The 17,351-nt window shown below is 41.2% G+C and overlaps 1 protein-coding gene across 1 annotated transcript in view; it reads right to left on the reverse strand.

Annotated features, from left to right (window-relative positions):
* POLR1A (RNA polymerase I subunit A) overlaps positions 1-17,351 on the reverse strand; it is a 36,164-nt gene that overhangs the window by 7,823 nt on the left and 10,990 nt on the right. Inside the window, exons 11-30 of the mRNA XM_054293276.1 lie at positions 16,940-17,062; positions 15,394-15,621; positions 13,922-14,176; positions 12,777-12,968; positions 12,192-12,335; positions 11,599-11,782; positions 10,306-10,388; positions 10,035-10,193; positions 9,628-9,726; positions 8,599-8,751; positions 8,324-8,406; positions 7,423-7,588; positions 6,692-6,913; positions 5,496-5,710; positions 4,686-4,853; positions 3,954-4,089; positions 3,093-3,250; positions 2,490-2,604; positions 1,764-1,880; positions 743-1,024 (exon numbers count right to left, since the gene is read on the reverse strand). Coding sequence (XP_054149251.1) covers positions 743-1,024; positions 1,764-1,880; positions 2,490-2,604; positions 3,093-3,250; positions 3,954-4,089; positions 4,686-4,853; positions 5,496-5,710; positions 6,692-6,913; positions 7,423-7,588; positions 8,324-8,406; positions 8,599-8,751; positions 9,628-9,726; positions 10,035-10,193; positions 10,306-10,388; positions 11,599-11,782; positions 12,192-12,335; positions 12,777-12,968; positions 13,922-14,176; positions 15,394-15,621; positions 16,940-17,062 — 3,282 coding nt within the window. The remainder of the gene's footprint in view (positions 1-742; positions 1,025-1,763; positions 1,881-2,489; positions 2,605-3,092; positions 3,251-3,953; positions 4,090-4,685; positions 4,854-5,495; positions 5,711-6,691; positions 6,914-7,422; positions 7,589-8,323; positions 8,407-8,598; positions 8,752-9,627; positions 9,727-10,034; positions 10,194-10,305; positions 10,389-11,598; positions 11,783-12,191; positions 12,336-12,776; positions 12,969-13,921; positions 14,177-15,393; positions 15,622-16,939; positions 17,063-17,351) is intronic.

Here is a 17,351-nt window from a genome sequence, read left to right on the forward strand (position 1 = left end):
ACAAGGACAGCAATTTTTTTTTGTTTATCTCTTCTGTCAGGTATATGCAGTTAAGATGTTTACATTTTTATCAACAGTTCAGCCATCACTTTTATTCAGCAAGGGCTACACAGCAGACTGCCACAGACATTTTTTATGAAAAATCCTTTCCTTAGGATTTTTCCTCCTGAGAAGCCAAGAGGCCTCAGGAACAAAATGTAAACATTGATTATCTGCTGCTGTGGAATGCAACAGGTGCATCTGTGATTGGTCTCATGTGGTTGTTTCTAATTAATGGCCAATCACAGCCCAGCTGTCCAGACTGTCTCAGTCAGTCACAAACCTTTGTTATCATTATTTCTTTTTCTATTCTTAGCTTAGCCTTCTGATGAAATCCTTTCTTCTATTCTTTTAGTATAGTTTTAATATAATATATACCATAAAATAATAAATCAAGCCTTCTGAAGCATGAGAAGGCTCGTCTCTTCCCTCACCCTAAGACCCCTGTGAACACCCCCACAGCAGACCATCATATACTAAAAGATTAAAACAATAAACCTGTCAAAAAATTGGTTTTAGAAAAAGTTCCATGAGGTGTTCTGAAAATGAGAAATTACTAAAAATGCCATCAAAAAATACATTTGTAGTGCTGCTTTCTGTATTCACATGGGATTGCTGAGACAGAACAGCAGCACTGCACTGAAAAGAGGCATTAGTTATGGGAGCTACCACTGTGCAAGCACCCAGAGATGTTGCAGCTTACCTCACACCAAAGCTCACTCTCAGTGTCAAAGGTGTAATCCTGTATGGATGGGTGGCTCTCCACAACAGCGCTCACTCGCACCTCTGCTGACTTAAGCAGTTGATCTTTCCCTTTTTTAGTCTGAGACACAAAGGAAAGATGCTGAGAATCTTCACCCTCTGCTCTGTTCTGATCCTCTTCAGCACCAGGAGTCCCTTCTTCTTGTTCAGATTCAGCCTCTTCATCTTCTGGATTCTCATTAACGTTTTCTTCCCCGTTCTCTTCTTCGCTCTCATAATCAACCTGCAAAGAAATAACTCTGTGTTTATCTGAGCCAGAACCTGTACAGAGACACAGCACACGAGGAACACTCCAATTCTGGAATGTTCTTCACTGCTGAGTTGCAAGGATCTTGCCCCTACAGCACAAAGAAAATGCAATTTTGTTGTAAAGAAAATAATACAACAGATTAGGTTCAGTCTTTATTTCTTTATAACCTTACCGTTATTTCTCAGCACAGTCCAGGATGCTACAGGATGTTGAGACTGTAGTTTTTAGTTTGTAGAATTTAGTTTGCTCTCACTGAGAAAGTCCAATTTCTTCCCATAATCCAACTGATGATGGGATTCCCTCACATTTTCAATTACCCCACCCTCTTGCTGAAATTACAGCACTCCATCTTTTAAGAGCTAATTATGAAGTACTGAACACAGAGAAACATGCAGGGAGACCATTTATTAAGAACCACAGCAAAGTGTTAAAAACAATGAATAGCATGAAATTAGCAAAAGATAAAATTAAGGTGAACTTCAGCACAGCCTGACTGCCAGACACATCCACCCAAATGCCTGAAGAATAAAACTTCAGGAAAGAGCCAAATGAAAACTCTTCAGCCCAAAGAAGGAGAAAACCTCTATTTCCCTTTCAAGTGGGGTTTGGGTTTTTTTCAGCATTTTGTTTCAATGGAGGTTTTCCTTCCCAAGTCAAACACAGAAGAAACAGGGAACTAAAGAGCAGTGCTGAGCACCTATAAAGCCATTACCTCCTCCTCCTGGTTCTTCCTCCGTTTTGTTTCTGTAGCATCACCATCCCCTTCATCAGCTTCTGCATCAACAATGTTCTCTTCCTCCTCTGCTACAGCTTCCAGACTGTTCAGTGTCTAAAAATCCATAACAGATGATCAGGCTGACTGCTAGTCAGTACCAACAGCATCAAAAGGCTTCAGCCACACATCTGGAACTTGACAATCTCTTGTTCATTATTCTGCCCTTACAGAAAAAATAATTTCTGTGTGTCCACTACTATAAAGAAATGAACTCATATTCCTGATAACTTCAACATTTAAAAAGATAAACATCTACAAGATGGATAAGCTGTCACTCTGCTCTGACATTCCTTGATGGGAGAGGAGTGAAGGAACATGCAAAAGCATTCCTATGAACACAGGAGCTTCCCTGAAGTTTTGACAACCACTGCTCCAACAGGACTGATCTGGGAGCAAGAAGAGTGATGTGTTTTTGTCCCAAAGAAGCTAAAATGAGCAGGCATTTTCAGAGTACCGTCTTAAGCAAATCAGGAATTAATACACAAAAACTTCAATTTCCTTGTCAATTTTATGAGAACACAAAGACAGTTTATGCACGAAGTATTTCAGTAGTAATTTAGTATTCACAGATTTGGTGTGCACTGAAAGATGCTACACTTTTCCAATTCTGGTGCTCAACAGCAGTGAAAGAAGTGAGGTGTTTGTCAGGTGATGTTTTTGTACCTTGTCTTGGTCATCATCTAAATCCTTCCGAGTTGTTTTCCGAGTGCTGACCTCATTAAAAGATGCCATCTTTGTTGTCTTCCTTTTAATTGCTTCCAGAAGAACTTTAAAGAACCTGACAGAGAAGCAACTCAGAATGTCAAAGCTCAGCAGTGCCACAGAAAATGTGAAGTTATCAAAAAATTTATTTATTTTGGTTAACATAATTCATAACAGGACATTATTCCCTGCTGGATAAAAGCACTTCTAGGATAATGCAAATAATTTTTCTCAACCCTTTCTCATTCATTTAGGAATCAAAAGGTTGGTATGAGCTCTGTTACTGTCACAGATGTAGCTGTGCATCCAAAGCATAAAATTATACACTCATCTGGATATAAAATCTGCACATCAAATTGACCTTCAGAAGAGAGGATTCATTACTGAACTTGAATAATAAAACTGCCAATTTTATTCAAGACATAAAAGCAACTGTGTAAATTTTTTCTGCAACTCTGCTGGAACTGTTGCTCTAAAAGCCACACCAGCTGTAATCAACCACATGCAAAACCCATAAAAAAGCAAAAGAAAAGCAAATATTAAAGTATTTAAAAGCAAACTCACCTTGTTTCCATGAAGTGCAAGATCTGCCTGGGCTTCACACACTTCTCCTCCCGGTAATATTCATGGGGCAAGAAATGGAATCTGATTTTGTAGAGGCGATGCTTGTTCAGCTTGTGCTTCACATGCAGGGACTCCTCAATGTCCACTCTCTCCAAGACCTACAAAACATTCCCAAGTAGGAATGTTACTCCTTTGATGAAGACATTTCATTTGTTTCCTGCAGTTCTGCTTTTCACAGGAAACCAGAATTACACAAGGCCAACTGGCAAACTTTTCTGGAGGCTCCTGGGCAAAGGGAATGTACCCTACTGCACTTTTTGTCTTCCCAACAATTAACTCAGACAATACTGGAAAAGCCTCAATCCCCACCCAATTCCCTCACAAGAGATTACCCTTCTCAGGAGGCCTACAGGTTCATTTTACTGACCATGCTCACAGAGCAGGACTGCATTCCAGCACACAGCTAAGTCTTAACCCGATTTTGGCTGCTTTCAACTCACAAGAGGTGGAAGAATAGGAGGAGGGCATGGAGGAGAGCAGTGCCAGGAAGGAAGAACACAGAACACATTCCAGTGTAATCAATCTCCACAGAGACACATGTTCTGCTTCTACTGAGCACAGCAATTTGTGTGAGATAGGAAGGGATGGGGGACAGACAGAAAGGTATCTATCTGAGCTCTATGTCAATCACAGCCAGATGAGCCTGTCTCAAAGACAAAACAGAATCCCTCCAATTCTACAGACAGAGGAAAATGTGTTTGAGAAAAAGCCAAAGACTCTGACATAGCAAACTACTGATGAGCTCAAAGAGGAGAGTTTGTTTTGCTAACTTTCAAAGGATGCACTGAAAAGAAATCTCACCTCAGCCAAGCACACTCTTGTGAGCAGTTTCTTAAGGTGTTTCACCTTTTTGAGAGCTTTCTTGGTATTGAGCACAGGAACACTCATCATTGGTGTTTTAATGTTTGAGCTGGCCACCATCAGTATTTCCCTCAACCTTTAAACAAAGAATAATCATTCCAATTAAGCCATAAAAGCACTATGCAAATCAAGTAATTATCTAGGTTATTTCCTTAGGCAGAATGCAGCAACTGGCAGCTCCACCAAAGCCATGTGCACCCAGAGCTGTGGTCACACTGCACCGCTCCTTTTCTCTGTTCTGATTCCCCCAGTTATGAGAAGAGATAATAATAAATTGTTCCAAGAACAGAAGGACTAATGAGATCTGTTTCCTACAGATGCATGAGGGATGATTCCTTGTGTGTTCTTCCCCTCCTGTGCTTCTCTGAAGCAACACAATCCCCTCCCACCTAAGGCACCCCACACTGCCACATGAGGCCAGGTCAGGACCCACACTATTCCAAATAAACTGATATTTGCTGTACATCAGATTAGAGTAAGGGGCCTTCACAGATCTTTAGTATCTGGAAAATGAACCAAAATAACTGGAAAATTGTAAAACATTAAAATATTCAGAGCAGGGAAAATTTACAAGGGCACTGAAGGACTGTGCACCCTCAATATTCACCTGCTAGTGTACCTAGCACAATTGTGCCTAAAATAAAGGGCCCATTGAGGACACAGCTTTCTCACCTTGGAATACCCAGTGTGACATTCATTTCACCTCTGCCAGCAAAGTGAAAGGTGTTCAGAGTCATCTGTGTTGAGGGTTCCCCAATGCTCTGAGCAGCAAGAAGCCCCACAGCCTCTCCCGGGTCACAGAGAGAACGCTGCCACTTTAAATACAACAGATCCTTTAACCTGGAGACAGGAAAGGAGAGGTGTAGCTCAACATACAAAATAATAAACACAGAAAAGAATGAATCATTGCTCAGTTCAATGAAGTCACAGCTTTGAGACAATTTCTCCTGGTAGCTTACAGATAAATACGCTCCAGAAATTGTAAAACTGTCTATCCCCATCTGATCTGACAAACACAGCCCATTAACACAGAACTGGGGCCTTGGCCAAATTGTATTTTAGTTCTGCTGCCAATTCCCAGAATGTCAAAAGAGAGTCCATTTACTCCCACTTGCACTTGCTAACAGCCTTGCTATTAACTCCAAGGTGCATCAAGAGCATACTTTGTTTTTCAAGATCACTATAAAGTATTATTTTATATGCATGGGGACAGTACTACATGGCTGTGGTTCCAGAGAGGCTTTGCTAAAGCCCTCAGCAGCATGGAAAATTCAGGTTTGGAAGGAACAGATAACCAGAGCCTCTCCATTGCACACTAAGCACGTTTGGCTTTCAAGAACCATTTTGAAACCCAGTGCTTGGCTTCACAGTGGCCACAACAGAAACAAGGCTTGGTAAAGACTCTTCAGTTTTAGCCAATTTGCTGCAGAAAGGTATTTTGGGTTTTGGCTCAGTGCAAAGAAGACACTGAGAGGTTTTTACCTAGCAGAGGAAAGTGCTGTGTGCATGTAGCTCCGGCTGTTCTCAGATTCCCATTTACTGATATAGCCTTCAACTCCCTTCTCAAACGTTTCTGAAACTGATGCAAAATAAGTGTCTGGGCGCCAAACCCCCAGGCTTGGGTCAGGACACTTATTTGTCTTCTTCAGGTACTTCCTCTGCTTCTTCTCATCAAGCTCATACCACATCTTCAACAACTGGAAATGAGAGGAGGTTTTTAGGCTGGCTGCTTTATCCACAAGCAATCAAGCAGCAGTGAAGGAGGAAAGGAGAAACTGTGCAGAGTGTAGGGGTGTACACACACAGCAAACAGCTCAGCTGCAAATATGGTGTGCTCCTTTTCCTGATATTTAACACTTCTGAAGTCAATTTATTTCAAGATTCTTTACATGCTTAAAAATATCCCAACTTACGTAACTATTCCACAGTAGCTAAAGCAGTGAAATAATGCCTCAAAGAATTATTTTAACTGGGAGTGAAATCAAAAACCAGGAGTTGCTATCAAAAAGTGTCAAGAGCAACACAAATTCAGCACAGCTCAATGAATAAACCTTTGATCAGGAAAAACAGCTTTTGCAGACAAGCTCACACAGTTATCTCTCAACACCTTCAACTGGAGTTTCATGCTAACTGCCCAAGTCCCACCAGGATAAATTCCTTGTGACAGCAAGGCTGTGAAGCAGGACCTGTCTGAATTCTGTGTCCACACACCATCCTCATTAGAAGCCATGTCATAGAGACCAGTGCTGTGATGGACAAGAGGCTTAAACAGGAATATTTTTGGAAAAACTAGGCAGGGCTGGCTCAGCTCTCCGATCTTTGGTATTCAAACAGGCTCTCATCCAGCTAGCAGACAGCTGTCCATGTAAGAGAGATTTACTGTGTGTACATGAAAAAACCAAATAACCCACCATTAAACAGAAACAACTCCTCCAAACCATTCACAAACATGACCTAACAACACATTTATCTCAGTTTTTAGCCTCTTCCCTAGCACTAGGGCCCACAGACTTTAATAAATCTCAGCTTATCACCCACATAGTTGACAAGATTCCTTTAAAAGGCAATTTTAGTTAGACTGTGAAACACTTTGGGATTCACAGAGCAATTAAACAAAAGACACTGAATTCTGTAACTTCTTTTGAAGGGTTTGGTCAGTTCAGCTGCCTCTGTGTTACCTGTAAAGTAGCAGGATCTCTTCCATTCTTTATTTCACCTCCTGGAAGCTGTGCTTTCAAACCTGCCAATTTCTTTTGGGAAAACAACAGAAAGCCTCCTTCTCTTTGCACAGAGTTTTGGTGTCTGGCTCGCCACTTTTTGATGGCTTTGAACTGCTGGTTAGCTTGGTGAGACTCCATCCTTGCTAAAGCCTCATCCAGATGGTTTCTCTTCTGGATTACCTGTAAGAAAGAAATTTGTATGATTATTCTTCTCTCTGTCCTCACTGTACCAGAAAAGGCAAAGCAAACTGAGAAGGTCATTGCTATAAAGTAATTTTCAAATTCGTTTTTCAACCCAACTGAGACAAAACCCTTACAACTTTATGTTATTATCACCACTCTATAATAAGCAGTAACACTGGTAAAAGTTAATCACCAGTGGTGATACTGGTAAAAGTGAATCAAACTTGACAGACTGAAAAGTGAAGTCATCTTTGTTGAATTCAAGTGCAGAGTTAGAACAGACAGTGCTTGGTGCTCTGCTGAAATTGAGATGCTGAAATCAAGCTGCAGACTTCAGATTGCTTCCATACTTTGAATACAATGGCAAATAAAATTGTACATTAGTCTGAAAGTAACTGAGACAAACAAGTGCTGCCACTGGATCCCTGACAGATGTGCCAGATGTTAACCACGTGTTTCAGTCTCCCCTTCACCCCTCATAAATACTAAAGATTTAGGTGTTGTACCTCATAGTTTTCTGCAATGAAAGGAAACTGCTCAGGCTGTAAGAACTGAGTTTTAGGGATATCAAGCCCATCTTCTCCATACAGAAACTGCACCACGCTGCCATCACTGTCTCGTACAGTCAGGTCATACTGAACCACCAGGCCTTCCAAATGTTTTATGATACACCTATTCCAGAGGGGAAAAAATGGGAAAAAAAACAAAATACAAAAAAAATGCTGTTAAGAGGCTACAAAGCAGCAAGAATTATACAACTCTAACACAAAACCCACTGTTTTCATCAACACCTTAAGTGTACTCAAGGGCTGGTCAGGAATTCTGGAAGCCAAAATCCTACAGACACAACACTCACGTGAAATGCTAGATTTGTAAAGCTTTCAGCATGCTGCTCCCTCCAGCCTCCTTGGACTGATCTGACTTAAAATGAAACAGTAAATTACTCTCCATTTCTGCTGTCATGCTTTAACAGTTTTCTGGAAGAAAAGGTTATCCCTCCTTCAGAACTCCTCACTACCCTCTGACACAATTAAAAAGTTCCATTTTCTTCTATATATGCTGAAGGTGTTGCTTGACTAAAGACAAGAGCCACTCAGTGTGGCCAAGAAAAACTAGAGCTGCCTGGAACTTTACACCTATCTGTATTTGTGCCAGAAAAAAAAGATTTCTGCAAAAGGAGAAGCTGCTGCTGTTGAAATGATAGTGTTCCAGTTGATCTAGATCCCTAGAAAATTGTACTTACAACAAACAGCATTCAGACTATTTTGTAGAAATCAAACACAGTGAAGTTAATCTAAGCAATGCAGGCACTTAGAGTCTACAGAACTTTCTCAGAAAAAAAAGAGAAAAACCAACAACCAACAAAAGGAGCTTTCAAAGGCTCCAATTCTGAAGCAGGCCTCTCACCTTTGCAGGTACCCAGAACGGCTGGTTTTGACAGCTGTATCCACAAGACCTTCCCTGCCAGCCATGCAGTGAAAGAAGAATTCCTAAACACAAGCACAACACCATCAGCATTCTGCTAAGAAGTGCATCAACACTGGCAATTTATGTTCTTCCTCAAAAGCTTCATATGAAACCAGGGTGAGCAAAGTCCATTTATCTATAATTGCAGATGCCCTTTATTAAAATACCAAGACTCAAATAAACTTCAGTATCAACACAAGCAGCCTTAAACTTACAGAAGGTTTGATCCCAGTGAGAAATCTGCCAGTCACAAATCCTCCTGAGCTAGGGGAAAAGTCATAAGGCTGGAAACATGGCAGTGATTTGCCAGATGCCATCAGTGGGGGTCTTCGGCCTTCCAGCTCAATCTGGCCCAGCAAACAGGAAATCTAAATGTGGGCAGGAAAAAAGGAAACATCACTTTTCCATCCAGCTTTTTGTTCACATAGGCTTAGTGATTTTTCTTGAAAAATACAGTAAAAAAAGGTCAAATGTTCAGTAACATGCTCTGTAGCTCAATGTGGAATTGTTCATGGAATATTCCAGCTACTGAGGGACAGAAAAGGCACGGAGATCTCACCTGGTTTTTTAAAAATTATTGCAGTACCCTGACTCATCCTCAACATTACCTCAATACCTCATTCTGTATATTTATTTTAATACAAAAATATGAAACTAAAAATGCTGTAGATATTTTTTAGGTCCCTAATTACCATCACCACCTCTCAGCACTGTACTAAAAACAGAACAAAAACCTCAACCCAAAATGCTCTCCCTTTTGAGCTGTGGTCATTCTCTCCATTTTAGATGGCATTTTTATAGAGTGTTTCTAGCTTGGTGTCTCTTTTGCAAATGGTAAAATGATAATGTATCCTTCCAATTCTAGCAAAAACAAAGATTGTTGGTCCTATTCAGAAGCTGAAGGAGAGGGTCAGTCTCCAACAGAGGCCAGGAGAAGATATTTCTCCTATAGTAGGTTTGTTTGTATAAACTGCAACATTCCTTCTCAAAAGCAGTTCTGCTATTTCAATAAACCCTCATGCATTGAGGAGTGATTCAAAAATAGGCTATAATAAACACTGACTCTCTTCCATCACCCACTGAGGTCTTTATTACATTCTTGTAGCATTTTTCCATGCCAAAGTCCAGAATGAAAACCTTGCCCTGGTATCAGATATCCCCACCAGAGCTTCCCAACAGTTCTGTTCTAGGACACACCACATCAGCACACGGAGCTGCTAAGCCTTTTCTGGTTATTGCATTACCTGCATTGTGTTCACAGTGGATCCTTTGGCTCCTGACTGTACCATCAACTGCAAATTGTTCTCTGGAAAGCTCCTGTGGAGACCAAGGGGCATGCAAACCTACAGAGTTGGGAGGGAGGGAGTGAAGGGAACAAAACCAAACATTATTCACAAAACAATAAACCCAAGAAATTCCTGTGGAAGGCTTTAACAAAGTGAAACAATGAGCAATGACAAACATTCCTATTTATAATTTCAATTTGTCTTCTCACTCAGGGAGGACAAGGCTGAGGAGGAGAGGCAGCATGTGGAGCCCCAGGCTGGGGACAGATGGAAAGCCTCAGCCTCCAGAAGAGTCAGGCACTTCCCATCCACATTAATTAACTTAATAAGCAAGTTAAAAATGGTTAGTATGCCTCAATGCCAACCTTGTTGACTTCATTGTTATAATTGTTCACTTCCTCCTTGAATTTCATATCAACCATGTTAAAATCCCTCTGGTCTTTGCAGAGATGGGCATCCTGCCACTTCCCTTGCACCTCCTCACATGATGCTGTTTCTGGCAAATTAAGAGCAGCTCTAACAGCCTGAAAGTAAAATACAGGAATTTTCAGGTGTTAAGCAGGCATGATTGAACAAAGCAGTATTTCAGAAATTTTGCATTATGGAAGAAAAAATAAATCTGCAAAACAGACTTACTTCAATACCACTCTGCCTTGACCTTTCAATGATTTTTTTTCTTTTGTGGTCTGCATCACGTTTAACCAAAATATCTTCAATCCCTGTTAAAGAGGAGAGACAGAACACACTGGTCTAAAAAAAAAATCAAGGAAGGAACCACATTTGGTGTCAGGGATTTTGAGTGAAGAGCTGGGAAAGAAAGTCACAGCCAAAGTTATAATGATGGTCAGAGCCAGGGCCTGCAGTTTGACAAGAAGAAAAAAATCTGAGTAGCTTTTGGATGGAGAAGTTCTAAGCCATAAAAGAAAAAAAGTAAAAGAGCAACATAAACTAAGCAGTAAGAGTGCAAAATCAGCTCCCTAATTTAAGGAGTCTTAACTTCCAACAGTCTCTAAAAAATCTAAAACTAATGCTTTATGGACCACCCACATCAAACTGCTTTTTTCCTTCCATCCACATCAAATTTCCTATTAGTTGAACTTTTCACAATCTGGCATTTCTTAGCTTTTTAAGAACAGATAAATTAAAAATACAGATCCTTGAGATGACAGGACCAGGGAACAGATTAAACACTGGAACCTGAACTCCTGTGAGCTGTTTGTGAGGATTCCTGCCACAGACACTGAAACAGTCACTAAAATGGCTGTGTCAAAACACCAAATCCCAAACTCCTGCTCCAGTCTCACTTCTCTTCTGATGTTTTAACTGCCCAGTGCTCTCAGGCTTGTTATCTTTTCCTATCTAACTTTTGCACCCTGGCTCTGAGAGTCCTGTGAGTTCATCAGTCACATCCTCACTCCAAAAGATATCCCTGTGTTGGTCCCTCACTACTGCTAATAGTTGACTGTGTCTCCATAACTCTTATATAAGTTTAAAAACCTGTAATAAAAGCTTTACAAACTCATTTACCAAAGGTTTTACCATAAAATGTGATGTGCAAGGCTTGATCACCAAGCCCCTGAAGTTCTTTCATCTTCTTTTGTCAGCTGTTCTGCTTTCTAAGCAATTATTACTTTTCAGAGAAGCAAAACACGAGGTTTTGATCTAAACAAAATTTCAGCACAGGACATATTAACTGTGTACACTTTGGCTAGGCAGGACAGAAAAGAGAAATGGTTGGACATACTCAAGACTCTTTATGCTTAGAAGGCCAGGTATGCACCAAAAAAAAACCAAAAAAACAAGATCAAAAAAGGCTGGCAGGCAGCTATCTGACTCCAGGGCAGTTTTGCAGAATTTCATTCACAGAATTAGCATGCATGATGCCCAACATGTGTGGATTAGGCCTCAGGAGGTGCTGCAGGCACTCACCCATGGTGAAGCCCCTGTAGAGCTGCAGGTAAGCAGTGAAGAGGCGCCCCAGACACGTCAGCACCTTCCCACTGGTTTCACCCCCATAGATCTCATAGCAGCAGTGCACCAGCCCATAGGCTGAGCTGCCAAAGTGAGCTTTGTCCAGGACTCCACACAGTAATTCCCCATCTCTGATGATAACCTGAAAAATAAAACACAGCTTTGAATCAGGAAAACAGAAATTTTAATTGCGCTATGACTCAACACATTTTTCTGTGTAATCTCTGTGAAAATTGGTATAGGTCTAAAAAGCTTGCATGTTGGTGAATGGTTAAATGTGGTCAGATTATATGTACTTTCAGAATTTGTAGCAGAAATGAAACTTCTAACACCACATGCATTTTCCCACCTAAAAAGTCTGACAACGAAGATAAATGGTCTAACAAAACCACTATCCCAGGCCTATCCTTCAATCAGCCACTTCTGGCAGTAACTGTTGCCAAATATCTGCTTCTAACTGTGTCATCTGCCTTGCTCCCTTCCCATTCCTTTACTGTACACACAATTTTAATAGAACACAGCCCAGCCCAACCCCCAGAGCTGTTGCATACCTGAGATTCACACATTGAATCAAGATTCAGATATCCTTTTGCAGGTCCCTTTACCCAGGCTTTCCCACCAATTTTTGCTTTCCCAGTCAAGTTCAGTGGAGCATGGTTGTCTGGAATGATGTTTATTAACAATGTGGAAACAACCTATAAAGAAGCAGGATGAGGGGCAGGAATTATTTTTTTTTTTGTATAATCACTTCTCAACATCAAAAAATCTGGCATGAATGAGAAAAGCAACACCCTGCATGTATTCTTTCCACTGACAGCAAAGTTTTAAAAGCTTGGAAGTCTCACAAGGCAGGAATATCCTCCTGCTACTCTACCCTCTGAAGGAACAGTGAGCTGAGATATGTAATTACTCAGAAATATAAAACAGCAAAGATTTTTTCCAATACTTAAGATATACTAAAATTTAAAAAAGAAAAGCTGTCTGTTGGGTTTTACAGCTCAGAAACACACACCAAAACCTACATGATGTTAATAGGATTTGGCCTTTCAAGCACCCTTAGCAGCACTGGTTTATTATTAGCATTCTGCTTACTTTAAAACCACCAGCATTCTTTAAGCCTGTAAATGATAAACTACCTGCTTTCCTGTCCACAATGGCTGTGGCCTCATAATGGCTGGAGGAAAGGTTTTAATTCTCCCTTTTTTGTCTGTCAGCCCTCGGTATACCAGCTCCATGTACTGCTCCCTGGTGAAAAAGCAGCCCCGCAGTGTCATGCTGACCCCAGAAACCATGTGGTCCTGGATCAGGCCAGGAAGTGGCTTCCCATCCTAAAAGGGAACAAGAAAAAGGTGGTGGTGGGGGGGTTAATAAGTTGTGTGCCTCCAACTCCCAAAATTATTCCCCCTGGATGAAAGCACTTAAGTAATTTGTAAAGAACTCGTTACAGCACAACTCTCTACTGAATCTCTTCAGGACACTGCCACTCAAAGGAACAAGATTGATTGGATGTGCTGGGCCTTCTTTAGAGGAACAGAACCACAAGCGGAGAAAGAACAAAAATAAACCTCAGAAGTAAGTAAACAGACTTTAAAAAAATTATCCCATTTATCATTAAACAAAATAAACAAAAGCAATTGTGTGACTGTGTTCACAGGGGTTCTTGGTTGAGGGAAGAGACGAGGATCTGACTCCATGTTTCAGAAGGCTGATTTATTATTTTATCATATATTATCACATACTATATTATCATATACTATATTATCAAATATTATATTATCTTATATTATATTATCATATATTATATTATATTATCATATATTACATTATATTATATTATCATATATTATATTATATTATATTATATTATATTATATTATATTATAATTATATCATATCATATTATATATTTTTAATATATATTATATATATGTATATAAAACTATATATATTATATTAAAACTATACTATAAGAATAGAAGAAAAGGTTTCATCAGAAGGCTGGCTAAGAATAGAATAGCAAAGAATGATAACAAAGGTTTGTGGTTCGGCTCTCTGTCTAAGCTAGCTGGGCTGTGGTTGGCCATTAATTAGAAACATCTAACACAGGCCAATCACAGATCTATTTGTTGCATTCCACAGCAGCAGATAATCAATGTTTACATTTTGTTCTTGAGGCCTCTCGGCTTCTCAGGAGGAAAAATCCCAAAGAAAGGATTTTTCACACAGGATGTCTGCGACACAATTGCATCTAGAAATAAAAGTCTCTGGCAGCTGTACTTGCCTTTGGCACCAGGTACTGCTTATCAGTGATGGCTAGGGTGTAGGCCTCCGCCCTGCCCAGCTCACTCTGAGGGAAGTGGGCGTTCATTTCGTCCCCATCGAAGTCGGCGTTGTAGGCCTTGCAGTTGGCGTAGTGCAGCCTGAGCACCTTCTCGGCGGGCAGGATGCGCGCGCGGTGCGCCTGGATGGACGGCCTGTGCAGCGTGGGCTGCCGGTTCAGCAGCAGCACGTCCCCGTTCCTGATGTGCCGACACACCTGCCAGAGAGACTGGGGTGCTGCCACAAGTGCCTCAGAGAGGACTGATTCAGCTTTAAACACACACGCAGATCACAGAATCACAGAATCATGAGCTTGGAAGAGACCTCTGAGGTCATCGAGTCCAACCTGTGCCCTCACACCTCAACTAGACTGTAGCACCAAGTGCCATGTCCAGTCTTTTTTTAAACACATCCAGAGATGGTGATTCTACCACATCCCTGGGAAGAGCATTCCAGTACCTTATTATTCTTTCAGTGAAAAATATTTTTCCTAATATCAAACCTATACCTTCCCTAATGCAGCTTGAGCCTGTGTCCTCCAAAACATCTCCTTTCTGGTACTCATGCTTTGTGTAAAACTCTGAGAGAATCAACTGTTTGCCCTTGAATGCCCTCTGCTCTCCACCAAACAGCCATTCCCCATAAACTCCCCCAGCCACAGTGATCAAATCAATCAGCTCTTCATTCAAAGTCCACTGGGCTGAATTGATACCTCCCACAACATACCCAGCCCTGGAGAGCCTGAACTAAGGTAGTAATATGACCCATTAGCTGAAGTAAAAGCCAAGAATCTCTTCATTTCAGCTCTGAGTACAACACAGTACATCCTCATCTAGAACAGAGTCTCTCAGAACAGTCTCATTTTAATCTTTCTTTTAGTAACATCCAAATAGTGATTACCAACAAGAGCACGGTAAGTTGTTTGTAAAATCTAAATACTGTTATGTTTAACTCTGTTATGTTTAGACAGGTTCTGAAAGAACTGACATCACAGAAATACTCAGACTTAAATTTCAAATCTCTGCTAAGCCTTTATGAGACACAAGGTAATACACAACACTGTGAAAACACTATTAAACACCAAAACTTTTGCCCTAGTAGCTAAATAGTGCTTTTCCAACTCTTGCAAGGGACGGAGATACAGTTAAGAAGTTTCAAAGCTTGATTAAACTGTAGCACAGAGGAGAAACAACTGACACAGAATCAATTAGGTTGGAAAAGACCTATGAGTCCACCTAAGCCAGCACTGCCAAGGCCACCACTGAGAACACTCTGCGTCTTGGCACGATCAATGCCACACACTGATGAATGCCACACACTGCGTATTTGAAGAAAGCAAAGGAAGGAAGAATGGGGTTTAGAATTTGAAAAAGCACCATGTTTTTATTCCTACCCCCTGAAGCAGAGACGGAGGAGGGCCCTGCCCATACTCACAATCTTCAGGCCTGCCTGGGGTGCCCCTGAGGAGGGGGTGAGGAGCTGCTTGGCGATGGCCTCGCGCTGGGTCAGGCTGGTGGCGCTCAGCACCGTGTGGGACCCGTCCTCGTTGATGACCATGGAGGCCCCAGGGTGCACCTTGGGGCCATTGATGACAGCCTGTCTCAGCTCCTTGACGTTCCAGGGAGTGACTGGCTGAGGGTAGGTCAGTTTGGTGGCAAACACCTAGACAGGAAGGAAAAGAGGAGAGAAATAACATGTTGTTCAATTTTGGCTTAAGATCTAAAAACCACTGATAAAACAGCATCAAAAATTAAGAAGTATAATGCAAACATAAATTACTTTAAGCTCTTGAATGCATCTCCTCAGTCTACTCTAGTGCCAAATAAATACATTTCCGTTTTAAAATCCTCTGCCATAAGAACAGAAACAACATCCCTTTTACAATTTTCTACTGTGGTATGAAACTCAATTAGCAATTAAATAAAGCAATCATGGATTTAGATTCTGCAAATAAGCCAACAAATACAGAGAAAAAGCACATTACCATCAGGTTCACTATTTTCTGCAAAGACAAGATAATGAAAAACTCAAATTCAGGCTTGGTGTCATCTTTGTGTAGCTAAAAATCCTTAAGGAATTGTTGAAGCTGGTGACATTAGAACAGCCTTCTCTTTAGACTGCAATGTGGAAACCCAGGACACAGGGAATATTTCTCTGTCTGCTCTGGGGTGCCCTGACCCCCAGGGCAGCTCTGACTCTGACCCTCATCCATGGAGAAAGTTTCTCAGACTTCAAGATGGACTGGAATCCACAAAAGTGTGAAATAGATTATGGAGAGCAGTGTGAGTGTATCACTTGGTGAGAAATTGAGGTTCTGGGATTTTTAGTGAGTTGTGGATGGCAGCAAGATGGAGGGCACAGGGTGTCATCCTGGGTTTCTTCTTCATGCTGCTTCTTCCTTCTTCTCCATGGGTTTGGGTGGCATTTTGTAATTGGGCAGACCAGTCTGCATTGTGGGCTCTGTGGGATCAGTTATTGGGTTAAAAGGGAAAATAATCCAGGTGTCAGTTCTTCATTGGATGGTTTAGTCTTAAAAGCCCTTGTAACAAGAGATTGTTGGCCATTTTGTGCCTTCTAATGAAAAGCTGCAGAACTCACAGCAGTGAGACTGTTTTACTGATCAGAAATAATAAACACCTGAGTCTGAACATGAATTACTGTCTCAAGTGCCTTCAATCCAGACCCAGAGAACCCACAACTGGTACCCTGGCACTGCAATACCTCAAAAATACCTTATACAAAGACCATAGGAGGAACAGGATCTACTTTTGAACAGACTTACTTCAATTCCTAATCCCACAAAGCAAGTACACCTTTTTTTTTTTTTTTAACTCCCCTTTCTCAGAGGTGGTATTCTCATTTTGTAACAGTAAAAATCTCCTGCACTTCAGAAAACAGTTCAGATGAGTCAGAAACCCTCCAGATTTTCAACTGCTGCCAAACTGCCATCAGGAGGACACAGTCCTTCATTCACACTCACCATGGGGATGCCAATCTCGTTGGTCCCAATGTACATGTCGGGGCAGATGACGGAGCGGGCAGCGAAATCCACGCGCTTCCCCATCATGTGCTTGCGGAACAGCCCCTCCTTCTTCTCCAACAGCTTGGGAAACAGAAGGTGACAATTAGAACCTGCAAGTATGTGTCACCCTGCTCTTCTAAGTTCTTCTAAGCCTCCTGATGTTTTTATTTTTGTAATGGAGTTTCTCACACTTTTCATGTAAATAATGATAGCTTTGCAGTCCTTTCTGGAGGACGAGAGAATTGATGGATTGCTGGTTTGACCAGTGTGGCTGGAGAGGTGGCAATTTCATCCTCCAATCCACGGTTACTTTTGAAAGTCTATAAATATTGGAGTTTGGAAATAAACTGCTCTCTTTTTACCTTGGACA

This window comes from Melozone crissalis, unplaced genomic scaffold (genome assembly GCF_028551555.1).
Source record: "Melozone crissalis strain CALT ecotype California unplaced genomic scaffold, PUWL_Pcris_2 ptg000132l_1, whole genome shotgun sequence".
In the NCBI taxonomy this organism is placed as follows: Eukaryota; Metazoa; Chordata; class Aves; order Passeriformes; family Passerellidae; genus Melozone; species Melozone crissalis.